Raw genomic sequence first — 22,300 nt, forward strand, 5'->3', positions numbered from 1 at the left:
ATTGATCTTAATATACAAAGACATCATATTAGTGTCTGAGGATGTAAATCTATTTTAGTGTCTGAGGATATAAATCAAGCTGGTCAAGATTTGGATGTAATCTTCTGAAAGGGGGAAAACCTGCCAGTTGGACCATATATTATGAAATTTAATAGATGTGCCTTTTATGAAACGAGTGAGCTTTTCCATATGTTCTATGTCACGAATTCGGTTGAACCATTGTTTTATAGAGGGAGGAGAAGAGGACTTTCAAAGAGCTGGGATGCAGCTCCGATCCTGTATACCAGCTCTTTGTGCATCATATCTTTTAAACTTTTATATGACATGAATACATCTGAAATTTTTCTTCATATGGATGTGTCGAAATTATGTCTTTGGGTGCCGTCCTACAAAGTCCCTAGTTCTTTTCCTGTTGTAATCCTCTGCTTGTTTGGGATGATGACACTCCAAGGTTTTAGCCCCATGTCATCCAGCGTCTCTCCTTTCTTTTTTTGAAAGCTAGGGAATGAATAAAGTGATGATTTGAATGGCTCTGCCTACTATCTTAAAGTGAGGGAAAAAATCCCTTATTTTTGAGATGTGTAAAGAAAGACGTGTTGATACCTTTTGTTTTAAGAAGGCTCGTTGTGCTTGTTTGAGCTAAAATACGTTCCATTCTTCATTTCTGGGTTTTTGTTGTAAGGTTTCAAGATTTTTTTCTACAAAATAAAGGACTGTGTAAGCGTTTGATAAGTCCCAGAACTGTCTTTCATGATCCTACCTTGAAGAAGACGTGCGACCGCTTGATTGTCATAAAAATAGGACAGTTGGATCTCCTGAAAAGTCTTAAAAGTCCATACCAACTGGTGTTATATCCTAGTCTATCAGATCTATAGAATTAAATGTAGTTTCCGGGGCTTGATCTCTCCATAACTTTGTGTATAAATGTCCTTATCACAGCACAAAAGAGTAAAAGCTGTAACATTATTACATGCCTACACTAGTATATTTGTTCTACCAGTTAACCCAGCTTTATGTAAATATATTTGATTTCTTTTTAGCCGTACATTCCTAATCTCGCCTCTCCGTGCTTCTCTCGGAGACCGGCAGCCAGCTCTAAAATGGCTGCCAAGCTTTAAAATGGCTGCCAGCAATTCACAACGTTTTGTGATAGTTCCGTCTATATTCTGTCCTCTCTTCCGTGAACCATTAATAATAAAAAGAATGTGTTATCGACAGTTTCAAGCACCCTCAAGTGAGCCGAAAGAGAAACAGATAAACAAATTAGTGCATTAAATGAAAAAATGCACAACGGACAAAAAAAATGCCCTTTTCCTAGCGAGTATGTTGGCGTAAGAGTGTGCTTTCCAAGCCAGATGGGAAATCTCAGCCGTTGTACCAAAGAAAATACTTTAAAAATGATGAAAAGGCAGGCAAAAAAAAAAGGATTTTCCAGACCCTATAAAGTCATGATTGCTTTACCAAAAATATTATATATTTATGTATGTACAAATACATCACAAAAAGTATAAAGAATGTAAAAAAAAAATTATAAAACTTTCTTGTTCTCTTGCTTTCCCACAGATTCCGGACAGTCGGATAATTCAAACCAGCAGACCGAGGTAGACATAAAACCTCCACCAAATGGTAAGTTCTGCCTTAAAATACAGAAATTATAGTCCTCATTATTAGAAATGTATTCACACTGCAGTCATATACTGTATAATAAAAAAGACTGTATAATATATCCATAGTAAAGTAAAAAGGGGACAAAAATGGAAAAAAAAAAAACATTAAAAAGGGCATTTAAGGAACTGTACCTGTGTCCACCGGACCTTATATAGTAAAGCTGAAGTTTCTCCTTTTGTTGCATTTGTTGTAAATATATAGGTATATGAGTATGGGTGTGTATTGTATATACAAGTGTATGTGTGTGTGTGTGTATATATATATATATATATATATTTATTTATATATACATGTATTTATATATTATACGTACAGCATTTTAAATCTTTGTAATATACTGTAAGTGTATATATATATATATATATATATATATATATATATATATATATATACACACACACTCTCAAGATCATACGTAATTGCTAAAGGCATCACGATCTTTCACCTTTCCTCAATATTCTTAGTTTAGCTCCTGCAAAATTTCACTCCTAGAACAAGTCAAATTTAGATTTCAAATTACAAAAAAAAAACTAACTAATGATCTTTCAATTTTTGATATACGCTGCATTTTGCCTTGAGAGGTATTTGTGCTGCTTTTTTATTTATTATTTCTAAATAGTATAATTTTTTTTAATTTTATAATTTTTTTTAAGTCTTATTAACAAGTTAACAGATTGGATTTTAAAATATTCTGCATCGCCCTTGCCACACACACAAACAATATTATTTTGATGTTAAATAATATACTATACATCAAATGCCCATTTAGATTTGTGTGTATGAATAGAGGTGTGTTTTTTTTTTTTTTTTGCCCTAGGCAGGTGCGTTGTCATGCATGAACAAGCATTTCCTTTGTACGCTAACATGCGTTTTGCTGCAGGTTGACGTGTTCTTGACTTTAGAATTTCAGAGTGGAGAGGGTTAACTACCATTGACCAAGGCTTGTTCATACATGTTGCCAACACATAAAAAACGCACGTTATATGCATTTTGATGTCCTGCCGTTGACTTCTATAAGCCTCCACACAATCTAAAATGTATTTAAAAAAATGGACAGATCGTATTTTTCAAAACGCACTGCTCTACGTGGTGTAGAGCAGTGCGTTTTGAAAAATACGATCTGTCCATTTTGAGATGGGAACAGGCACTATTTACATTATGGGGAAGTTGAATGTTTTAGCTCGTAGCAAAACGAGCGTTAAAATACAGTGTAAACAAACCTTATCGTTATTTTTTTTCTGAAATCTATGACCTTACTTCAATACTATTTTTTAAAGGGTATCTCCACTTTTGTGGGGAAAAAAATAGCAAATAAAGAAAAATAGTATGGTGTATACAATTGCGATACAAGTAATTTTTTTTTTTTACTAGATTTCTAGCAGCTCTTTTTGGACCCTAAAGAAAGCCCTTACTGAGGGAACATAGACAGGGGTCATTCCTGACTTCTTTCTTAAAATTCTAGTTGCCTGACTTCAGTATTTTCATTTATCGTAAAAAAGTCAAAGTGAGGTCAGAATTTACTAAGTTGCATACCTGTTTAGGTGTGTGCACAGGGTGGGTTGGTTGTGCCTGGGCACACCTTTATCACCTAGTGCGCATTAGCATTATCGCTCCATGTAGCAGCGGGGAGATGGGAAAGATCTCCCTCTTACCGGCTCTGCCATAAGACTTTCACCGTGCCGGCAGGGAGATCAATGTGCCAGGGTCATATATATAGACACACACACATGCATACGTGTTTGAGCTTTGGGGTGCACACCCTAATGCAATAGGCTGCGCACACCTATGGTTACATATCAGTAATTTAGTACAGAATTTTTGCATTTTCAGAAAGAGGTCAGCAATCGCACCTACAGTATATGCTTTATCAACACAGGTTTCCCTTAGACCAGGATCCAACCTGTGCAGTGTGGTAATGTGTGTACGCTACCATGCTTTGCGTTAAGGCAGCCCATTTACTTTTGCACAAGTGTAGACCAAACTACACCTGACCTTGTTTCAGAAAGGTAACATAGCAAAATTGTGCGCAAAAACGAATGCGCACTACTGAGTACATAGTGAGGCTTGTTATGGTTCAGGCATCTGTTGATAACAAATGTGAGTTATCACAAGGAAAAACTTAGAGTGAGCGTTATTGTACTCACCTGCCTGCACAGCTCCAAAAACCTTGCTCCATCCAAATCAATACAGTGACTAAATGTTGTACTGATTTAAATCCATCGTCATGTGACATGGCGGGACTGGGCTGCTGCCGAGAAGGGTCACTCAACACACCATGGTCTGCTCGTGTTTCAACATGGGCCTAGGGTGGTAACGCCACCTACAGGCAACAGGGGGAAATTCTATCAAGCACAACCATAGCCAGAACAGAGGCTAATTTCAATGAAATTCAATAAAGTCTGAGCCCTTAATTGGCTCAGACGCCCTCTAAATTTAGAATAGCGCCCCAGTCATTGGGAGCAGGGCGCTACATCAGTTTTAACGGAATTGCTTGGAGATTAGTCCTGCTGGCTTTTGGGCTGATAAGGAGACTATGGAAATATTTATAACACTGTAGTGATGTGTTTTTATATTTTTATGTCTGTGTGCTTTATTTTTCGTGATTCAATTTCAGAGCTCAAAAAGATTGCTAGAAGGAGAATCTAAAAACTTTCACATGTGTCTGTTGAAGTGTTTGCCAAATTATGGGAAACCCATTATTATATAGGCCCAAAGTTATTTTCCACATTTTGGTCTTGTGTTTCCAAAAAAATAGGCTATTAGTTTTCCAGTTCTAGCAATGCAGGTTTTCTCCACAGATTTTTTTAGTTTTTTTATAAATCGAATACAGAAGATTTAGCAAAATCAATTTCAGATTGAAACATCCAGGCACCTGAAGACTACTAGTATGTGTTCAACAAGATATCTACACAAAAAGTCTGGAGTTCCCGTTCTGTGTTTATCCCATACAAAGTAACCTCAAAGCCCAACTTCAGCCAAAACTTTTTTTTAGTTTTGGATAGATCGTAGCAGATTATTATAGCGGTCTGCGCACTCTTTCAGGGAGAATAGAGACTTTAGCCTTGTACACACGACCGGTTTTCCCGTCTGGAAAACTGCCATGAGAGATGGGGGGCAGAGTGGTGTAGTGGGTAGCACCCTCGCCTAGCAGTAAAAAGGGTCACCGGTTTAAATCCCAACCACGACACTACCTGCCTGGAGTTTGCCTTTTCTCCCTGTGCCTGTGTGCCTTGACTCCGGTTTCCTCCTACACTCCAAAGACATGCTGATAGGTTAATTGGCTTTTGTCTAAAATTGGCCCTAGTATATGAATGTGAGTTAGGGACCTTAGATTGTAAGCTCCTTGAGGATAGCGCTGCGTAAATTGACAGCGCTATATAAGTACCTAAATAATAATAATAATGAGAGCTGTGTCTGTGCGTCTGTGTGTACGCTTCATCGCAGTTTTCCCGACAGGAAAACTGCCAGGAAAAAAAAAGAGAACCATTTTTTTTTTCGCCGGGATTCCCGGTAGTTTTCCTATGGGAAACACTGCCATGGAGCATACACATGGCCAGGATTCCCGACTTATGCCCCGTACACACGATCACTTTTTGTGATGAAATAAAATGACATTTTTAAAAATGTCATTTAAAATGATCGTGTGTGTCAAAATGTCATTTTATGTCTTCTGAAAAATGACAAAAAAAAAATTCGAACATGCTTGAATTTTTTATGTAATTTTTTAAAATGTCATTTTTTGTGTCATAAAAAATGATCGTGTGTGGGCAAAAATGACGTTTTAAACCCGCACATGCCCAGAAGCAAGTTTTGGGACAGGAGGTAAAACTACCATTCATAATGGAGTAAGCACATTCATCACGCTGTAACAGACAAAAAAGCACGAATCGTCTTTTACTAACAAGTAACCAGCTAAAAGCAGCCTTAAGGCGAATAGAACTTCCCCTTTAGAGTGCCGTCACTTTGTTGTGTGGGCAACATCATTTTTAATGATGAAGTTGGAAAAATGTAATTTTTTTTCATGATAAAAAATGACATTTTTTTTCATCACAAAAAGTGATCGTGTGTACAGGGAATAAAGCTCTCGTGGCAGTTTTCCTGTCGGGAAACCCGGTTGTGTGTAGGGGGAAAAAGTTGGGGATTCAATTAGGCTTTCTGTGGGGCTTCAGTGGGGCTTCAAGTAAGCTTTGCCATAGACTTCTACAGAGGCTTTGAAGACGCTTTGAAGCCCCACTGAAGCTACTTGGGGTATATATTTTGAAGCAAAGCCAAAGCAAAGCAAAGCAAAGCAAAAGCAAGGTGTAAACAGGACTGTAAGCTAACCATTTAATTTAGTGACCGGAGCTTTGACTGGTGTTCACAAAGCCTGTCCGAAGCCATGTTGAAGCCTTGTTGAAGCTGAAGCAAGTGTATATGAGCCCTTAGACTGTGGTGCACTTCATATGGCCAATGAGGGTACAGAAGATCCTTTTTGCGATCATTGCATCTGTCTTCACAGAGAAAAAAAGGAAAACATTTGAAGTGACAGTAAATAATCAAATACACATCAAATGGAAAAGTAACACAAATAATAACACAGGCCTCTTTTTACTTGTCGATTTGCATGAAGCATAACTCCTGCAGAAAATAGGTTTCATGCAGGAAATTCATTCTTTCCTTTGGGTCTGGGTAACATAAATCTACAGCAAATTAGTGTGTTTTGGAAAAATAAATTGTATGGGTCTGTTCACACATTACCACATATGCTGTATGCACATGGTAGAGTGTGAGTCCAGCCTGAGGGCCTATTCACACCACGCATGTTGGGCTGCATTGCCCAACACAGGCCCAGTGTAAAAACATGCCAAAATCCATAGCTTCCAATAGGGTCAGTTTATATCAACATGTTGCATTGATGTGTGCTGGGTGAAAATGCTGCAGTGCTCATTAAAGAAAAAAAATATATATATATTTTAACTCCCGCTGTGAACAAAAAACCCACGCATCAATGTTTTGCATTAAAAAATGAATATCAAAGCAATGTGTTTAAAAAATTACTCCCAGAGGCATGATGGGACTTGTAGTTCTGCAACAGCTGGAGGGCCCCAGGTTGTCTACCCCTGCTGTAAATTTAAGGATATATGTATTGTATTTATTGGTGTATAACACTTGCTTTTTTTACCCTGAAAATGGAGGGTAAACTGTGCCTGCGGGGCTGTGGAAAGTATTTTTCCGGAAACTTAGGCTCCATGCACACTGAAGCTAAAAAAAATTATTAAAAAACGCCAGTAGCTTTGCAGGGAGCCTTTCAAAAAATTTTAGCGTTTTTGCAATAGCTTTAATCAGCGTTTTTCAGTGTAGCTTTTTTTTTTTCAATGGATAAAAAACGTTTTTAAAACGCTGGCGCCAGCGTTTTTGAGCGTTTTTCTGCGTTTTGCGTTTTTTCCCACCGAAAAACGGCACTTTGAACGCAAATTTCGGGCGTTCAGAAAAAAGCCAATAAACTCCAAAGCCCAGGTGTGCATGGGCACATAGGCTAACATAGAGTTCCGTTTATGGGCTTTAAAAAAAAAAAAAGACAAAACGCCAATAAACTGCAGTTTATCAGCTTCAGTGTGCATGGAGCCTTAAAGTTAGTGTGCGTGTTATACGCCTGTGCGTGTTGTACGCCGATAAATACGGTAGATAGATAGATAGATAGATAGATAGATAGATAGATAGATAGATAGATAGATAGATAGATAGATAGATAGAGATATACAGTATATAGATATATATCTATATAAAACTACCCTTAAAATATCTAAAGTAAAGAAAAGTTGTAGATCTTTTTTAAAGTGGTTGTAAAGGAAAAAAATGTATTTAAAAAAAATAACAAACATGTTATACTTACTTTCACTGTGCAGCTCGTTTTGCACAGTGTGGCCCCAATCCACGTCTTCTGGGGTCCCTCTGGCGGCTGTCTCTGGTCCTCCTCGCAAGAACTCCACACATTCATGCGAGAGAGCTCACATGGTGTGGAGTCCTTGCGGGCGCGCTCTTGTGATACAGCCGACGGCCATAGCCGCTGACTGTATCACTCGGCCCCGCCCCCCGGCACATCACGTCATTGGTTGTGAATGACAGCAGCGTGAGCCAATGGATGCGCTGCTTCAATCGACCAATGATGAATGAGACGCGAAGCCGGCCAAGATGCCAACGCGTTCACGACGTGGGACTTTCGAGGGGTAAGGTAAGTAAACAGGGGAGCTGGAGAGGCCGGTATAGTCAGAAGTTTTTTCACCTTAATGCATAGGATGCATTAAGGTGAAAAAAACTTTTACCTTTACAACCCCTTTAAGCAAATTTCTCCTAAGCTACTGATTGGGATTGGTTTACTAAAACTGGAGAGTGCAAAATCTGGTGCAGCTCTGCAAAGTAACCAATCAGCTTCCAGTTTTTCTTGTTAACCTCCCTGGCGGTATGATTCTGTCTGGAATTACGTACCAAAAGCAGTACAATTATTTGCAAGGAAATTTGGCGTTTTATACTGTAGGCTTGTAATTCTTAGTAATAACTCACTTAAATCTGACCAAACAAGAATCTAATAGGCATCCCGGGTATGACATTTTTTTAAAAACAAAATGATTAATTATAATATAATAAATAATTATAAATAATTATAACAAATAATAATATAATTCTAATAAAAATTATTCAATAATGTAATCAAATCAAAATCACTGAAATTTTCTCAGTTGCAAAATTGTCGCTGTCATTATTTAATTTTTTTTATGACAAATTTCCCCACAAATCGCTATCGCACAATTCTACAAGTGATTATAATTTATTATCGCTGTTTTTTAGCTGATCTAAAACCATTTTTGACATAAAGGGACACTTTTGGTTGCTATGGACAATCTCCAGTTTGCAGGGAGAAAGAAGGGTTTTTATTATATAAAATGACATGTAGGACACAGGGCAGACCACTAGGGACAATGGGTGTGTGTTTTTTTTTACATACAGTACTGTAATCTATAAGATTACAGTATACTGTATGTATAGTGTTTGTTTACGTTTTTGAATTTGGCGCCGTTCTCCGCTCCCGTGCGTCGTAACGTCGCAGGGAACGGAGATCGGCGGGAAGGAGCGGTATATAAGCGGTAAACACCCCGCTTCTATACCGCTCCAAAGATGCGTCTAGTAGGACTTTTGGAGCGGTCCTGCTAGCGCACCGCTTCAGTGTGAAAGCCTTCGGGCTTTCACATTGAAGCCTGCAGGGCACGATTTTTTCAGGCGGTATTGAAGCAGCGCTATTTCTAGCGCTAAACCGCCTGAAAAACGTGTCAGTGTGAAAGGGGCCTAAAAGTCACATTGGCTGCATTATAAATAGACCATTGAAAGTTCAGGTTTTGGGATCTCAAAGTTTTTGGTGCTATAATGAAAATAATAATTAATATTATTATTAATAAGGTATCCTGTATGATAAATGATCTCTCTGAAGTCCAGAATAAGTGAAACTGGCGTAAAGTGACATTAATTTAATTCTGTCTGTTTTCTTTTTTTTCCCAGGACATCTCACTTTCCAGGACTGCTTTGTCACCTCTGGTGTGTGGAATGTCACAGAGCTCGTCCGCGTGTCACAGAGTGAGTATTTAGAATCGGTATGAAGAGGAGGAAAGGACCTAGAGTAATTGAATATTGTGTAGAGGTTAGGCATGAACTAAGGTGCTCATAGACATTAGTTGAGCCAAAAACTGCGGATTTTAGTAAAAAAAATCGAATACAGCCTTTCTCAAACTTTTTTACTGTAGAGGGACCTTTGAAATAATTTTAGGAAGTCTGAGGGAACCCTGATAAAAGCAAATAATTGGGGGTCAGTTGGAAAGAAGCTAAAACGTTCATTGGTGTCCTCCAAATGGCTCTACCAAGTGGTGTTAGCCCCAGAAATATGCAGGCACCATAAGATAGATGGTCAATAGTAAAGAGGTAAATTATTCCACTCAAAGAACCCCTAGAGACCTCTAAAGGAACACTAGGGTTCCACAGAACCCTAGTTGAGAATAGCTGATCTAATGTATATGGGGAACCCTAAGCCTGGGTTCACATACCTGTGGTCGCGGGTTCGTGCCTGGGGTCTGGTGCTCGTCTGTTCACCGGTTCAGGTCAGAATTTTTGCCTGAATTCGCACCTGAACCGGACCCAAACACGCACAATCCCTTCTGCAATCCGGACCGTGGTCGTCCCGGACCTGTGTGAATCGGCTCTATGGAGAGCTAGTCACACTCGCCTGACATGCAAATTAGATGCCGGGAAACCAACATCCAATTTGGATATATGTGAACCCAGCCTTAGGCCGCGTACACACGACCGAGGAACTCGACGGGCAAAACACATCGTTTTGTCCGTCGAGTTCCTTGTGAAGCCGCCGAGGACCTCGGCGAGCTGAAATTTCCCATTGAACAACGAGGAAATAGAGAACATGTTCTCTATTTCCTCGCCGAGGTCCTCGTCAGCTTCCTCGGCCGAAAGTGTACACACGGCCGGGTTTCTCGGCAGAATTCAGCTCTGAACCGAGTTTCTGGCTGAATTCTGCCGAGAAACTCGATCGTGTGTACGGGGCCTGAGACAGGGCTGCTGTTAGAAATCACTGGGCCCCATACAGCCTCCTTCCCTCGGCCGAAAGTGACTGAGGACATAGATTTATATGTACTGGCCACTTCCACCACTCTCATCCTAAAACATCCCCCGCAGCCGTTAAATTTATAAAGCGTGTCTGAGCATTCAGAAAAAAGGGGGCAGAGAGCTGAAATTACACTCTGCAGAGCTCAGTGAGGAGAGCTCTGAGAGCTGATTGGAGGGAATGGACACACTCCCCCTCTACACAGCCCACAGGAACAGCGCTGAGGCTGTCAATCAGCTGGAGGTCTCTCCCCTGTTACCTTATTTATCTTAGTGTCAGGAAAACTTGTCAGGAGTGATTCATGCTGATAGCAGAGGAACCAAGCAGCAGACAGAAATTACACTTAGTGTTCTTAATTAAGACAAGTACACACAATAAAGGGATATGCTTTGTTCATTTTTCATGTCTGAGGTTTACAACCACTTTAATATTAGGATATATATTTAGCTAGTACTTTATTGTTATAGGGCATTCAACTTAGAATTTTTCCATGTCAAAAATGGCCCCTTACTGTCCACAATGAACATGCCAAAGCCTTATTTTGATACCTGTTTTTTTTTTTTTAGCACCTGTCGCAACAGCATCTGGCCCTAACTTCTCATTGGCGGATCTGGAGAGCCCAAGCTATTACAATATAAACCAGGTGACACTTGGTCGGCGGTCCTTAACGTCTCCTCCATCCAGCAGGTAAGAGAAACCAGTTGACTATTTGTTACACTAAAGATTGAATTACTATGGTGAAAATTTTCCCCTCAACATAATGTTGTTAGATGGTTTCCTCGGGTGACATTGCTAGTAAGACACCTCAAGGTTCCTAACTTTGGACAAGGGGTTAATGTGCTGAGCCTATGCAATCTGCCTGTAGGGATGCAGGAGAGATAGGCAGGTGCAGTCTATATTTCCCACTGCAGGTGGCGCTCGACCACAGCGGCAAGGCAGATAGGAAAGGAAGTTATGAGAAGATGTGTTTCTCTATGATTTCCTTGGTCACCCAGGCAGTGTTACCGATTGGATGCATATGCCCCATGTGACCCTGGTGGCCATCTTAGGTCAAGCAGAGTTTATTTAAGACTCTGACCCCAGGGTTTGGCACGCTTTATGTAAATAGGCAGGTTGGGGACAGGTTCCCCATCTGACAGGGACAGTGCCAGCGATAAGGAGAGGCAATAAAGGAGTAAGGAGAGAGCAGGGACCACATCTACCTTTTAAGGAAACTTCCTGTTTGGGTCGGACCAGCCAGGCTCCTTGTGACAGATGCTGTCAGGTTATGCCAGGGGGTGCCCATAACCTGCTTGTGTAAGGGATGCATCTGTATGATGTATATGACCTACTGCAATCAGGCAGACCCTTGCACTACATAGTTGAAGGTAAGGCCTTCACCATAAAGCTAAGATTTCTGCGTAGTGATTATTATGCCCCACTCCTGTCAGTTGACTATCAAATGCCAAAACATCAGTGGGCAGTAAAGGAGATATCTACAGTCATGGAAAAAAATGGAATTCTTGCACTTCTGTCAGATAATGCACCACTTCACCCAGAAAATTGTTGCAATTTCAAATGTTTAGGCATTCTCGTGTTTATTTCTTTTGTTTGTATTGGTATGACACAAAAAAGTGGAGAAACAAAAAGACAAATCTGACACATTCCACGCAGAACTCCAGAAATGTACTAGACAACATTATTGGCACCCTCAATTTAATATTTGGTAGCACAGCCCTTGAAAAACATTACTGAAATCAATCCCTTTATGTAACCGTCAATACATTTCTTACACTCTCTACTGGAATTTTGGACCTCCACAGGTGCTCTATGGGATTTAGATCTGGACTCATTGCTGGCCAGTTCAGTACTCTCCACTGCTTTGTCTTTAAAGCGGGAGTTCACCCGGAAAAAAAATTTAACAGTAGATTGGGCCTAATTACGGGAAGCAGAATCGGGTGTTTTGATTAAAATCAATGCAGTACTTACCTTTTTTGAGATAGATGTTCTCCCGCCGTATGGTCTTCGGGACTGGGCGTTCCTATTTGATTGACAGCCTTCCGACAGTCGCATACAGCGTGTCACGAGTTGCCGAACGTCGGTGCGGCGCTATACGGCGTCTGCACACCGACGTTCGGCTACTTTCGGAAACTGGTGACGCGCTGTATGCGACGGTCGGAAGGCTGTCAATCAAATAGGAACGCCCAGTCCCGTAGCCCATACCCAGAAGCGGCGGGAGAACATCTATCTCAAAAAAGGTAAGTACTGCATTGATTTGAATCAAAACACCCGATTCTGCTTCCCGTAATTAGGCCCAATCTACTGTTAAAAATAGATTTTTGGGGTGAACCTCCACTTTAACAACTAGGTTCTTTTTGATGTGTGCTTTGGGTCATTGTCCTTCTGTAAGACCCATGACCTCTGACGGCAACCCCACTTTCTGACACTGGGCCCTACATTGCACCACAGAATTCTTTGGCAGTCTTCAGATTTCATAATGCCATGCACACGGTCAAGACTTCCAGTGCCTAAAGCAGCAAAGCAACCCCAAAACATCAGTGAATCTCCACCATGTGTGACTGTAGGGACTGTATTCTTTTCATTGAAGGCCTAATTTATTTTTCTGAAAACAGTAGAATGATGGGCTTTACCAAAAAGCTGTAATTTTGTTTCGTCTGTCCACAGCACATACTCCCAAAAGGATTTTGGCTTCCACAGGTAAGTTTTGGCAAACTTTTTGATAATTTTTTCTACATTACAGAAGCATTAGAATTTTGAGTCAATTATTTTGTCCAGTCCATTTTTGGAGTTTTGCATGGAATGTGTCAGATTTGGCTTTTTGTTTCTCCACTTTTTGTGTCCTGCCAAGACAAACAAAATAAATAAACATTAGTATTCCTAAACATTTGTAATTGCAACAATTTTCTGGGGGAAGTGGTGCATTATCTGACAGAAATGCAGGGGTAAAAAAAATAGAAAATAGGATCCGGCGCCAATATACACATAAAAATATATATATCTCAACAAGTGAAGCTCCAAAATTAGTAAAACTAATGACCAGTGATTGACACTTGTTGCGTCCTTTTTTCACAGAAATGCAGGGGTGCCAATATTTTTGGCCATGAATATATATATATATATATATATATATATATATATATATGTGTGTGTGTGTGAGGACCAACAGTGAACAAATACCTTCCAGGGGCACTTCAAGGGAACACTCACAAGACCAAATAAAATCAGTCGGCAGTCCCACTCAGGTCAACTCCATCCATTCAGGTCCCTCACAGGCTCTGAGATCACTAAGTCCCCTTTCCCACTGGGGCGGGGGCGGCATCGGCGGTAAAGCGTCGCTATTTTTAGCGGCGCTTACCGTCAATTTTGCTGCGCTACCGAGAAAGGGTTAAAAACCAGCGCAAAGCACCTCTGCAGAGGCGCTTTGACAGCCATATAGCCGCGGTGCCCCATTGATTTCAATGGGCAGGAGCGCTCCTTTACCGATCCAAAGATGCTGCTATTAGGACTTTTTTTTACCATCCTGCTAGCCCACCACTCCAGTGTGAAACAGCAGCGGCTGTTTCAGGTCGCTTTGCAGGCGCTATTTTTAGCGTGATAGCGCCTGCAAAGTGACCCAGTATGTAAGGGGTCTAAGGGTGGGGTGAAAATCTCAGGCTGCATTATCCTGTCACTTAGCAATCACCATCTTTCCTGGGGTCATGGCACTATTCCGGGAACCCAGGTGGGCCAACCACAATGGAGGGGCATCTTCATTATTTAAAGGCTCGGTTAATCTTTCCCAGAAAATAGCCTATGCAGGGAGGGAGCAGCTTTGTAAAATGTCCATTTATGATATTGTCATACCTGTAGGCTATTTGGGCCTCCCCGGAAGCCAGGCTAACAACCACTATGTCCTGCCATGTTGCTAGGATGTGAAAACTGATGGACGCTCATTCCCAGCGTTAGGGCTCATTCACACTTGATTTGAAGAGGGATCCACGTTTGGATCATTCTTTAGATAACATTTGACAGGTCATGAGGAGGTGTTGTGTCACCTCCTCACCATCTGCTTTAACCTCTTGAACCCCACACTAGTGTTTTTTTTCTTGTGCTCATGCGCATTTCTTTTTCGATTATATTTTTCACACGATTCTCCCATCATTGATTACAAAATCTTTATATTTCAAAGTGTTTTCAACATGCCCGATCACTCAAATGGTCGCACGAAAATCGGCCGCTAATGGTGCGAGATTTGAATGAAAATTCTTAGAAAAGATTTTTGGAATTAGAGCCATGTATGGCCGGCCTTAGTCTATAAGCAGCATTCATAGAAAGAGAACTGAGTAGGCAGTGTCGCTGAGATCACCTCATGGCTAACCACTGTTACCTCAGGTTTTCCCTCCTTGCTAAAGCTTTTCTGAGATTGGCTGAGGGGAACCTGCACAGACCTCTCCACCAATCCCAGGACACGGAGCTCAGGATCTTTCTGTAATCACCAGGCAGACCTGGACCCACCCTGTAATCCGCTCCCTCATGGCACAGACATATAAAGTATATACACAATGGCCTTGATAAACTGTTGGTGCACAGAGTGAGAAAATGTACACCAAATTGTCACAAAAAGGCACAAATTTGGACAAATTATCAGTCAATGTAATTTTACAGTGACCATAGTTATCATGGAGTCCTACACCACCTTACCATCCTATGCACATAAAATTATAAACAATCTATTTAATTATATGTGACACAACTAGCAACATTTCTCCAAAATGTTGTAGATTCTTTCCTATTTCTGACAGAAATATCAACAGGAAGATGCATTGTGAATCATTGTTTCTATGTCACACTAGTAAAAATATCACAATCTGCTCTGATTTAATATTTCAGTGCTGATAGTTCCTTGGGCCAGAAATGTGTGGGTGTCATTTATATATATATTCCATTGAGCTTTATAGCTCTTAATAATTACATTTCATCTATTCTTTTTTTTCACAAGAAATCATTTCATCTATTCTTAGATTTATTTTTTAGACCTACAGTATGCTACTAGCCAAACCCCCCCATTCCTTGTGATAGGATATTTAAATATTCAATATATATTTACATCAGGTGCATTCAAATAAATACAATTTTTAGGTTAATAACAAAAGCCTGTAAATAATAGCCAAAAATACCTTTGAAAATCCCCTTAAAAAAAAGACATATAAATTGTTACCTGACCAGACCCAGGCATTTGGCTATATATGCCTGCTGGGGCCAGGTCCTGACTTAAGCGGCCATTTTTTTCCCCTAGTTGGCAACTAGCAGTCTGGGCTGCACAGCATCACTGGTGGTTGCTAAGATGCAGGCGGTTGGCCCACACAGCTTCATGGGTTGGTGGGACGCTGGTGGCCCAGGCAGCACAACATCATTGGTTGCTAGGATGCCCATGGCTATTCCACACAATATCATTGGTTGCTAGGACACAGGCGGCAGGCCCACACAGCGGCATTGGTTTCTAGGGCACAGACGGCCATGTGCACCGTAACAACCATTGGCGCTGTGAGGTCCAGGGGTGGAATATAAGGTACACAGGGGTGAACATTCACTTAGGAGTAAGTACCCAGTATGGACACTTTGGCTATCCCTTCACTGTGCCTCTATGAGTTCTTCAGGGCCCTGTTAGTACCTGAGCCAAACTCTCAGATTGCTCACTTGCATCAACAGTTGTATGCTTTTTTTTTTTATGACTATTCTGTATCCAATATTTTATATATATATATATATATATATATATATATATATATATATATATATATATATATATATATATATATATATATAGTTATATTGTATGCGTGTGTGTATATGATGGCACATGCTGATGCCTCTCTGTTCATGTCTATCACTCAGCTCGACAAAGCGCCCGAAGTCTTTGGATGACAGTGAGTTAGAGAGCCCAGTGGATGATGTCTTCTACCCGGGTACAGGCCGGTCACCTGCAGCTGGGGGCAGCCAGGCCAGCGGTTGGCCGAATGATGTGGACACGGGTAAGAAATTTGTTGCTGCTGATTTTTATTTTGCTTAGAAAAGGGGAGAATCTTAAACCTCATCGATCATTACTTCACCTGAAATGTCTATCTGCTTTGCTTAGACCCGATGTGCTTTGCATAGACCCAATGTTTGACATCTCTATCTATCTATTTATCTATGCAGATCAATGTATACTTATCTATGTAGATGCATGCAATGTCTCTTTTGCAATAAAATAAACCTACCGCTTGCTCATTGTCTTCTCCAGCATGTAAACTAAGCTGCACATGCTTGCCTCAGCTTACATCACCGGCATGGTCCCTGTGTACCGGCATTACCCACTCCTGCTCATGCGCAGGAGGGTTGTCTTCCAACGCTGGGCAGAGAATAGACATGTGCAGTTCGTTTCGTTCTGAAAAAATATTTGGACAAATTTTTCATTATTCTGAGATTCGGTTATATCTGAATACCCGAATTACAGTATAAACTAACTTTACCGAATGCTTCAAATAACAAAACTAAATTTGTCCAATTTTCCGTAATTCAAATCAAATTTTATGTCAAATTCGAACTGTAAACATGTTTCTGAATTCAAAGACGTGGGGGTCATTTACTAAAGCTGGAGAATGCAAAATCTGGTGCAACTCTGCATAGAAACCAATCAGCTTCTAGGTTTTATTGTCAAAGCTTAACTGAAAAAGCTGAAGTTAGAAGCTGATTGGCTACTATGCACAGCTGCACCAGATTTTGAGTGCTCCAGTTTTATTAAATCTACCCCTGCGTCATATTAGAGTACCATTTCGAAACAATGCTGTTTTAGTTGAGCCAAAGGTGATTTAAAGAGTCACTGTAATTATTTTTTTTTGTTTGTTCACTTTGCCACATTCGAATCGAAAAAAAAAAAAATTTTTTCGATTCGGCCAATTCAAAATTTATCGATTTGAACGTATCGAATTGAAAAAATCTGTCAATTCTAAAGAAATAAAACAAATTCTGAATATGAAATCCGAATATGAATCTCGAATACAAATTCAGCAAATCTACCACATTTTACGAAACTAAATGAAACAACATTTTTTCATCATGCACATGTCTAACAGCGAATAAAATGGGTCCCTTGTGCTGGTGGCTGCCATGTTGGTTAAAACCTTCAGTCGTCTGCCCCCTGCCCCTGCCCCTGCATACCCCCAACATCTTCCAGTACTGCAGGGGGTTTAATAAGAGCAGCTGCACCCTCTTTCAATGCCATTGCTCTATTAAAAATTGCTATACTATTGCTTCCCGCCATTAAAAGGAAATAGGGGCAGATGCATGAAGGGTCCTTCTCCTCCATTTATAGAAGCTGTAGTTTTGCTTCACGCAGTGAAAAGCACTCTATAAATGGAGGATAGGCAGGTGACTGAATTGTCAGCCTCCTCCATTTACAGAGCGCTTGTCATAGCGGGAAGTGATAGTATGGCTTTTATGAATGGAGGAAAGGACAGGCCTAGTTGGCACTTTTGATGAGTTCCCTTGACAGATCCTTCCTTTGTAATAGTCAGCCCTTGTGGGTCTAAAATAATTGTGTATATTCTGGGGGTTTTGCTGGGATTGGCCCATCTGACATACTCGGCTCTCATCACCTCACTGATATTTCTCTTTCTTTCAAGGACCCGGGTCTCTTAAGAAGTCAGGCAAGCTAGAGTATTGCCAGACCAGTTCTTCTCGCATGGCATTCACCCATCATCCCCTCCCTGTGTTGGCTGGAGTGAGACCAGGTAAGTCATGGCAAAGTTGTAACCGCATTACTTTAAATGCATTTTAGACTACATTCATAATAGAATACTACATTCACAATACAACAACACAACAAGAGCAAAGAGCAAACACTTTAAAAACATATATAGACAATTGTAAACAGCATAAGAATGATGATAAGAAAAAAGGAGGTTGATACACTACGAAAGATAAGTGAGCCCCTGTGCGTCAACGAGTTTCACTGATTTGCTTCGTCAGGACAAATACATGGGTATTCTGAAAAGGAATAGGTCTCACTGTCTTATCAACATCTGAACATGCATAAGCATAAAAATAGCTCCCTGGTCAAGCATCAAGACCGTTTCTCCCTGGTATTCTGCTGTAGGCATACGTACGGGCCTATTTGGGCAACTGGACATTATGCTGTCCTGACCATATATATATCCTTTGGCTCCTCAAGCGAGGATGGATTTCTGTAATTCTGCTAATGACACCTTATATGGTTGTTTTCATCCAGTAATATTATTGTATGGCCACATCTTCTTTTCATTTGCACATTATTGTTAGATATACACCTAATGATGCAGATACTAATCCTGCATGTTTCCTTTAATTTTCTTTGAAAATTATACTACCCGGCTTCTTGGATGGTCTTGATGCTTGACCAGAGAGCTCTTTCTATGCATATGCAGATGTTGATAAGATAGTGAGACCGCTGTCATTGTACCTCCGCCGGTTTAAGAAACTATAAGGGGCACGTCCGCTCCGGCGACGCAACACCGGAGACGATGCGCGATGTCCGCCGGTGACACCTGCAATCACTCCTTTAGAGAGCCAGAACGGGGATCTGTCAATGTAAACAGATACATCCCCGTTCTGTCAGGGAAGTAGAGACATCTGCTGTTCCCAGAGATCAGGAACAGCAATCTCTCTCTACTCCCAGGCAATCCCCTCCCCCCACTGTTAGAAACACCTCCCTATGGAACACCTTTAACTCTTGATCGCCCCCTAGTGTGTATCCCTTCCCTGCCAGTGACATTTATATAATCAGTGGTTTTTCTTAGCTCCCCTATTTTGTAGATACTGTAACTTTTGCGCAAATCTATCAATATACACTTATTGCATTATTTTTTTTACCAAAAATATGTAGAAGAATACATATTGGCCCAAACTGATTAAGACATTTTTTTTATTGTTTTTTGGGATATTTATTATAGCAAAAAGTAAAAAATATTGTTTTGTTTTTTTCAAAATTGTCACTCTTTTTTTGTTTATAGTGCAAAAAAACAAAAACCGCAAAGGTGAATAAATACCACCAAAAGAAAGCCATTTGTGGGGAAAAAAAGACGTCAGTTTTGTTTGGGTACAACGTGGCATGACCGCGCAATTGTCAGTTAAAGCGACGTAGTGCCGAATCCCAAAAAATGGCCTGGTCATTAAGGGGGCAAATCCTTCCAGTCCCTAAGTGGTTAAACTCCAAACTTTCTCCATCATTGGAATGTTTTAAATAAAAAACTGCACTACTATTTATGACCACCAGATGGAAACCTTTTCATTCAAACTGTTACCTACAGTATATGGTCTTTTAGTTATTTTTTGTATGATTTGTGTCTATAAGTTTCTAAAATGATGTAGAATTGAAAAGTTTATGGAAAGGATACAAGGGAAAACCAAAATGTTTAAAAATGATAGCACCCTTTAATACAAACGTATTTAAGAAAATTAACCACTTAAGTCCCGGACCAAAATGCAGCTAAAGGCCCAGGCCAGGTTTTGCGATTCGGCACTGCGTCGCTTTAACAAACAATTGCGTGGTCGTGCGACGTGGCTCCCAAACAAAATTTACGTCCTTTTTTTCCCCACAAATAGAGCTTTCTTTTGGTGGTATTTGATCACCTCTGCGGTTTTTATTTTTTGCGCTATAAACAAAAATAGAGCGACAATTTTGAAAAAAATGCAATATTTTTTACTTTTTGCTATAATAAATATCCCCCAAAAACATATATAAAATTATTTTTTTCCTCGGTTTAGGCCGATACGTATTCATCTACCTATTTTTGGTAAAAACAAAAAGTAAATAAAGTTGGGAATAATGCCAAACCTGTTTTTAATATAAATGTATATATTTTTTACATGCGTTTGTAGCGTGAATGGGTCCTTAGTCTTCTAGTCATTGGCTCCAGGTTTACTTTGGGGGAAATTAACTCGTATTTCATTCAGTGTCATCCTTGGGGTATCTTTTTTGGGTCCATTTAAATAATACTTTGGTGCAGTAACGCATATGCAGCAACACGTTTTATCTTGAGTTTTAAGTAGGCCCCAACAAAGGAAAATTATTACCAATACAGACATTTTTGTTCTTTGCAACACACCACAACACATATCGTGCATTGTGGTGAGCTGTGATGTGTGCACTGAAGTGCTATTTACCCTGTTGCCACCCAGGCAACTCATATGGGTTGAAGCAAAGAGGGTGGGCTTTACCACCCACACGCCGCACCCATGAGCAGCAAAGGTTTCTGCGCTGAGAGCGTGCCTGGCGGGACCAGCTTCTCATCATGTGATAGCCAATCACATCGGTTACGAGATTAGGCAGACCTTTCTGCCCAGTTAAAGGGATTCCAAGGCTAGGCGGGAAAGGGTAAAATGAATGGCGACGCACATACACAACGTGTTGGAGTGGAGCTGCAGTACGTGTAATACAAAGGCTAGCCAGTTAGTTGGGGTAGAAATGGGTAGTGCAAGACAGTTGACGTATAATTTGGCCATTGAAATAACATCATTTAAATTGTATTAACATGCAATAAACCTTTTGTAAATTTGCCTCATTGTGCTGATTTTTTTCTATTTTGTCTCAGGGAGCCCAAGAGCATCTGCATCTACTATACACTTTCCTTCAACGTCCATTATTCAGCAGTCCAGCCCTTACTTCACTCACCCAACAATACGCTACCATCATCACCATCACAGCCAGGACTCCCTAAAAGAGTTTGTTCAGTTTGTCTGCTCAGACACCTCTGGACAGGGAGCAGGGCAGGTGAGTAACTGTCTTAATTTCTTGTGAGATCTGTTGCATTCCTCCATACAGAAAGATTCAGTCTATATACAAGGTTGTACATTCCTCATCGTGTCACTGTGATTTGCTCTCAATCACATTTCTTTATAAAAAAAGTTTCACCTGGTGTTCCAACCAGTAAGGCCCTTTTCACACTACAAAATAAATCCGTTTTAATAATCCGTTTTAAAATCCGTCAGATAATGTTAAAAAACGGAAGTTATACGTCCTTTATAAAATATCATTAAAGTCTATGGGATTTTTTTATGTTCCGTAAAGATCCGTAATAGTCCGTTATAACATACGGACGTTAGTTATAACGGAATATGTGACGGGTCTTGCACTATTTTTTGTAAATTATTTGTCCGTTGCAAGTAACGGATATATTAACGTCCGTTATATTTTAACATTGAAGTCTATGGCACATGGACGTTAGTAAATGTCTCCATAAATGTCCGTTATGTTAACGGACGTTAATTTTACTGAGCATGGATATTCAGGGGAACCCCGCTGTCAATTTAAAACAAAAATGACGTGCGGTTCCCGGTAAATATCCATAACCAGACCCTTCAGGTCTGGTATGGATATTCAGGGGAACCCCGCCGTCAATTTAAAACAAAAATGACGTGCGGTTCCCGGTAAATATCCATAACCAGACCCTTCAGGTCTGGTATGGATATTCAGGGGAACCCCGCCGTCAATGTAAAACAAAAATGACGTGCGGTTCCCCCTAAATATCCATAACCAGACCCATTATCCGAGCACATTGACCTGGCCGGCCGCAGAAAAGAGGGGGGGACAGAGTGCGGCCCCCCCTCTCTCCTGAACCGCACCAGGCCACATGCCCTCAACATGGGGAGGATGTCCCCATGTTGATGGGGACAAGGGTCTCATCCCCACAACCCTTGCCCGGTGGTTGTGGGGGTATGCGGGCGGGAGGTTTATCAGAATCTGGAAGACCCCTTTAACAAAGGGGACCCCCAGATCCTGGCCCCCCCCCCCTGTGTGAAATGGTAATGGGGTACACTGTACCTCTACCATTTCACGAAGGAAGTAAAAAGTATTGTAAAAAAACACACTGACACAAAAGAATAAAGTCCTTTATTAAAAAAAAAAAAAAAAAAAACTCCAGCGCTGAAAAATCCACTCGTTCCCGGCTTCCAGCGTTGTCCTGATCCTGCGACGGGTGCGGGTGATCTCCCGCG

At 40.6% G+C, this 22,300-nt stretch overlaps 1 protein-coding gene across 9 annotated transcripts in view; it reads left to right on the plus strand.

Moving 5' to 3' along the window:
* The window catches only part of NFIX (nuclear factor I X), a 273,828-nt gene that overhangs the window by 201,693 nt on the left and 49,835 nt on the right, over positions 1–22,300 (plus strand). For 7 of the 9 annotated variants that reach the window (XM_040346497.1, XM_040346496.1, XM_040346501.1 and 4 more), the window contains 7 exons: positions 1,564–1,626; positions 9,199–9,273; positions 10,876–10,996; positions 12,974–13,006; positions 16,184–16,320; positions 17,953–18,060; positions 20,899–21,077. In XM_040346497.1, the coding sequence (XP_040202431.1) occupies positions 1,564–1,626; positions 9,199–9,273; positions 10,876–10,996; positions 12,974–13,006; positions 16,184–16,320; positions 17,953–18,060; positions 20,899–21,077 (716 nt within the window). The remainder of the gene's footprint in view (positions 1–1,563; positions 1,627–9,198; positions 9,274–10,875; positions 10,997–12,973; positions 13,007–16,183; positions 16,321–17,952; positions 18,061–20,898; positions 21,078–22,300) is intronic. The other 2 variants (XM_040346500.1, XM_040346503.1) reach the window with 1 other exon arrangement.

This window comes from Rana temporaria, chromosome 3, assembly GCF_905171775.1.
Source record: "Rana temporaria chromosome 3, aRanTem1.1, whole genome shotgun sequence".
NCBI classification, from domain to species: domain Eukaryota; kingdom Metazoa; phylum Chordata; class Amphibia; order Anura; family Ranidae; genus Rana; species Rana temporaria.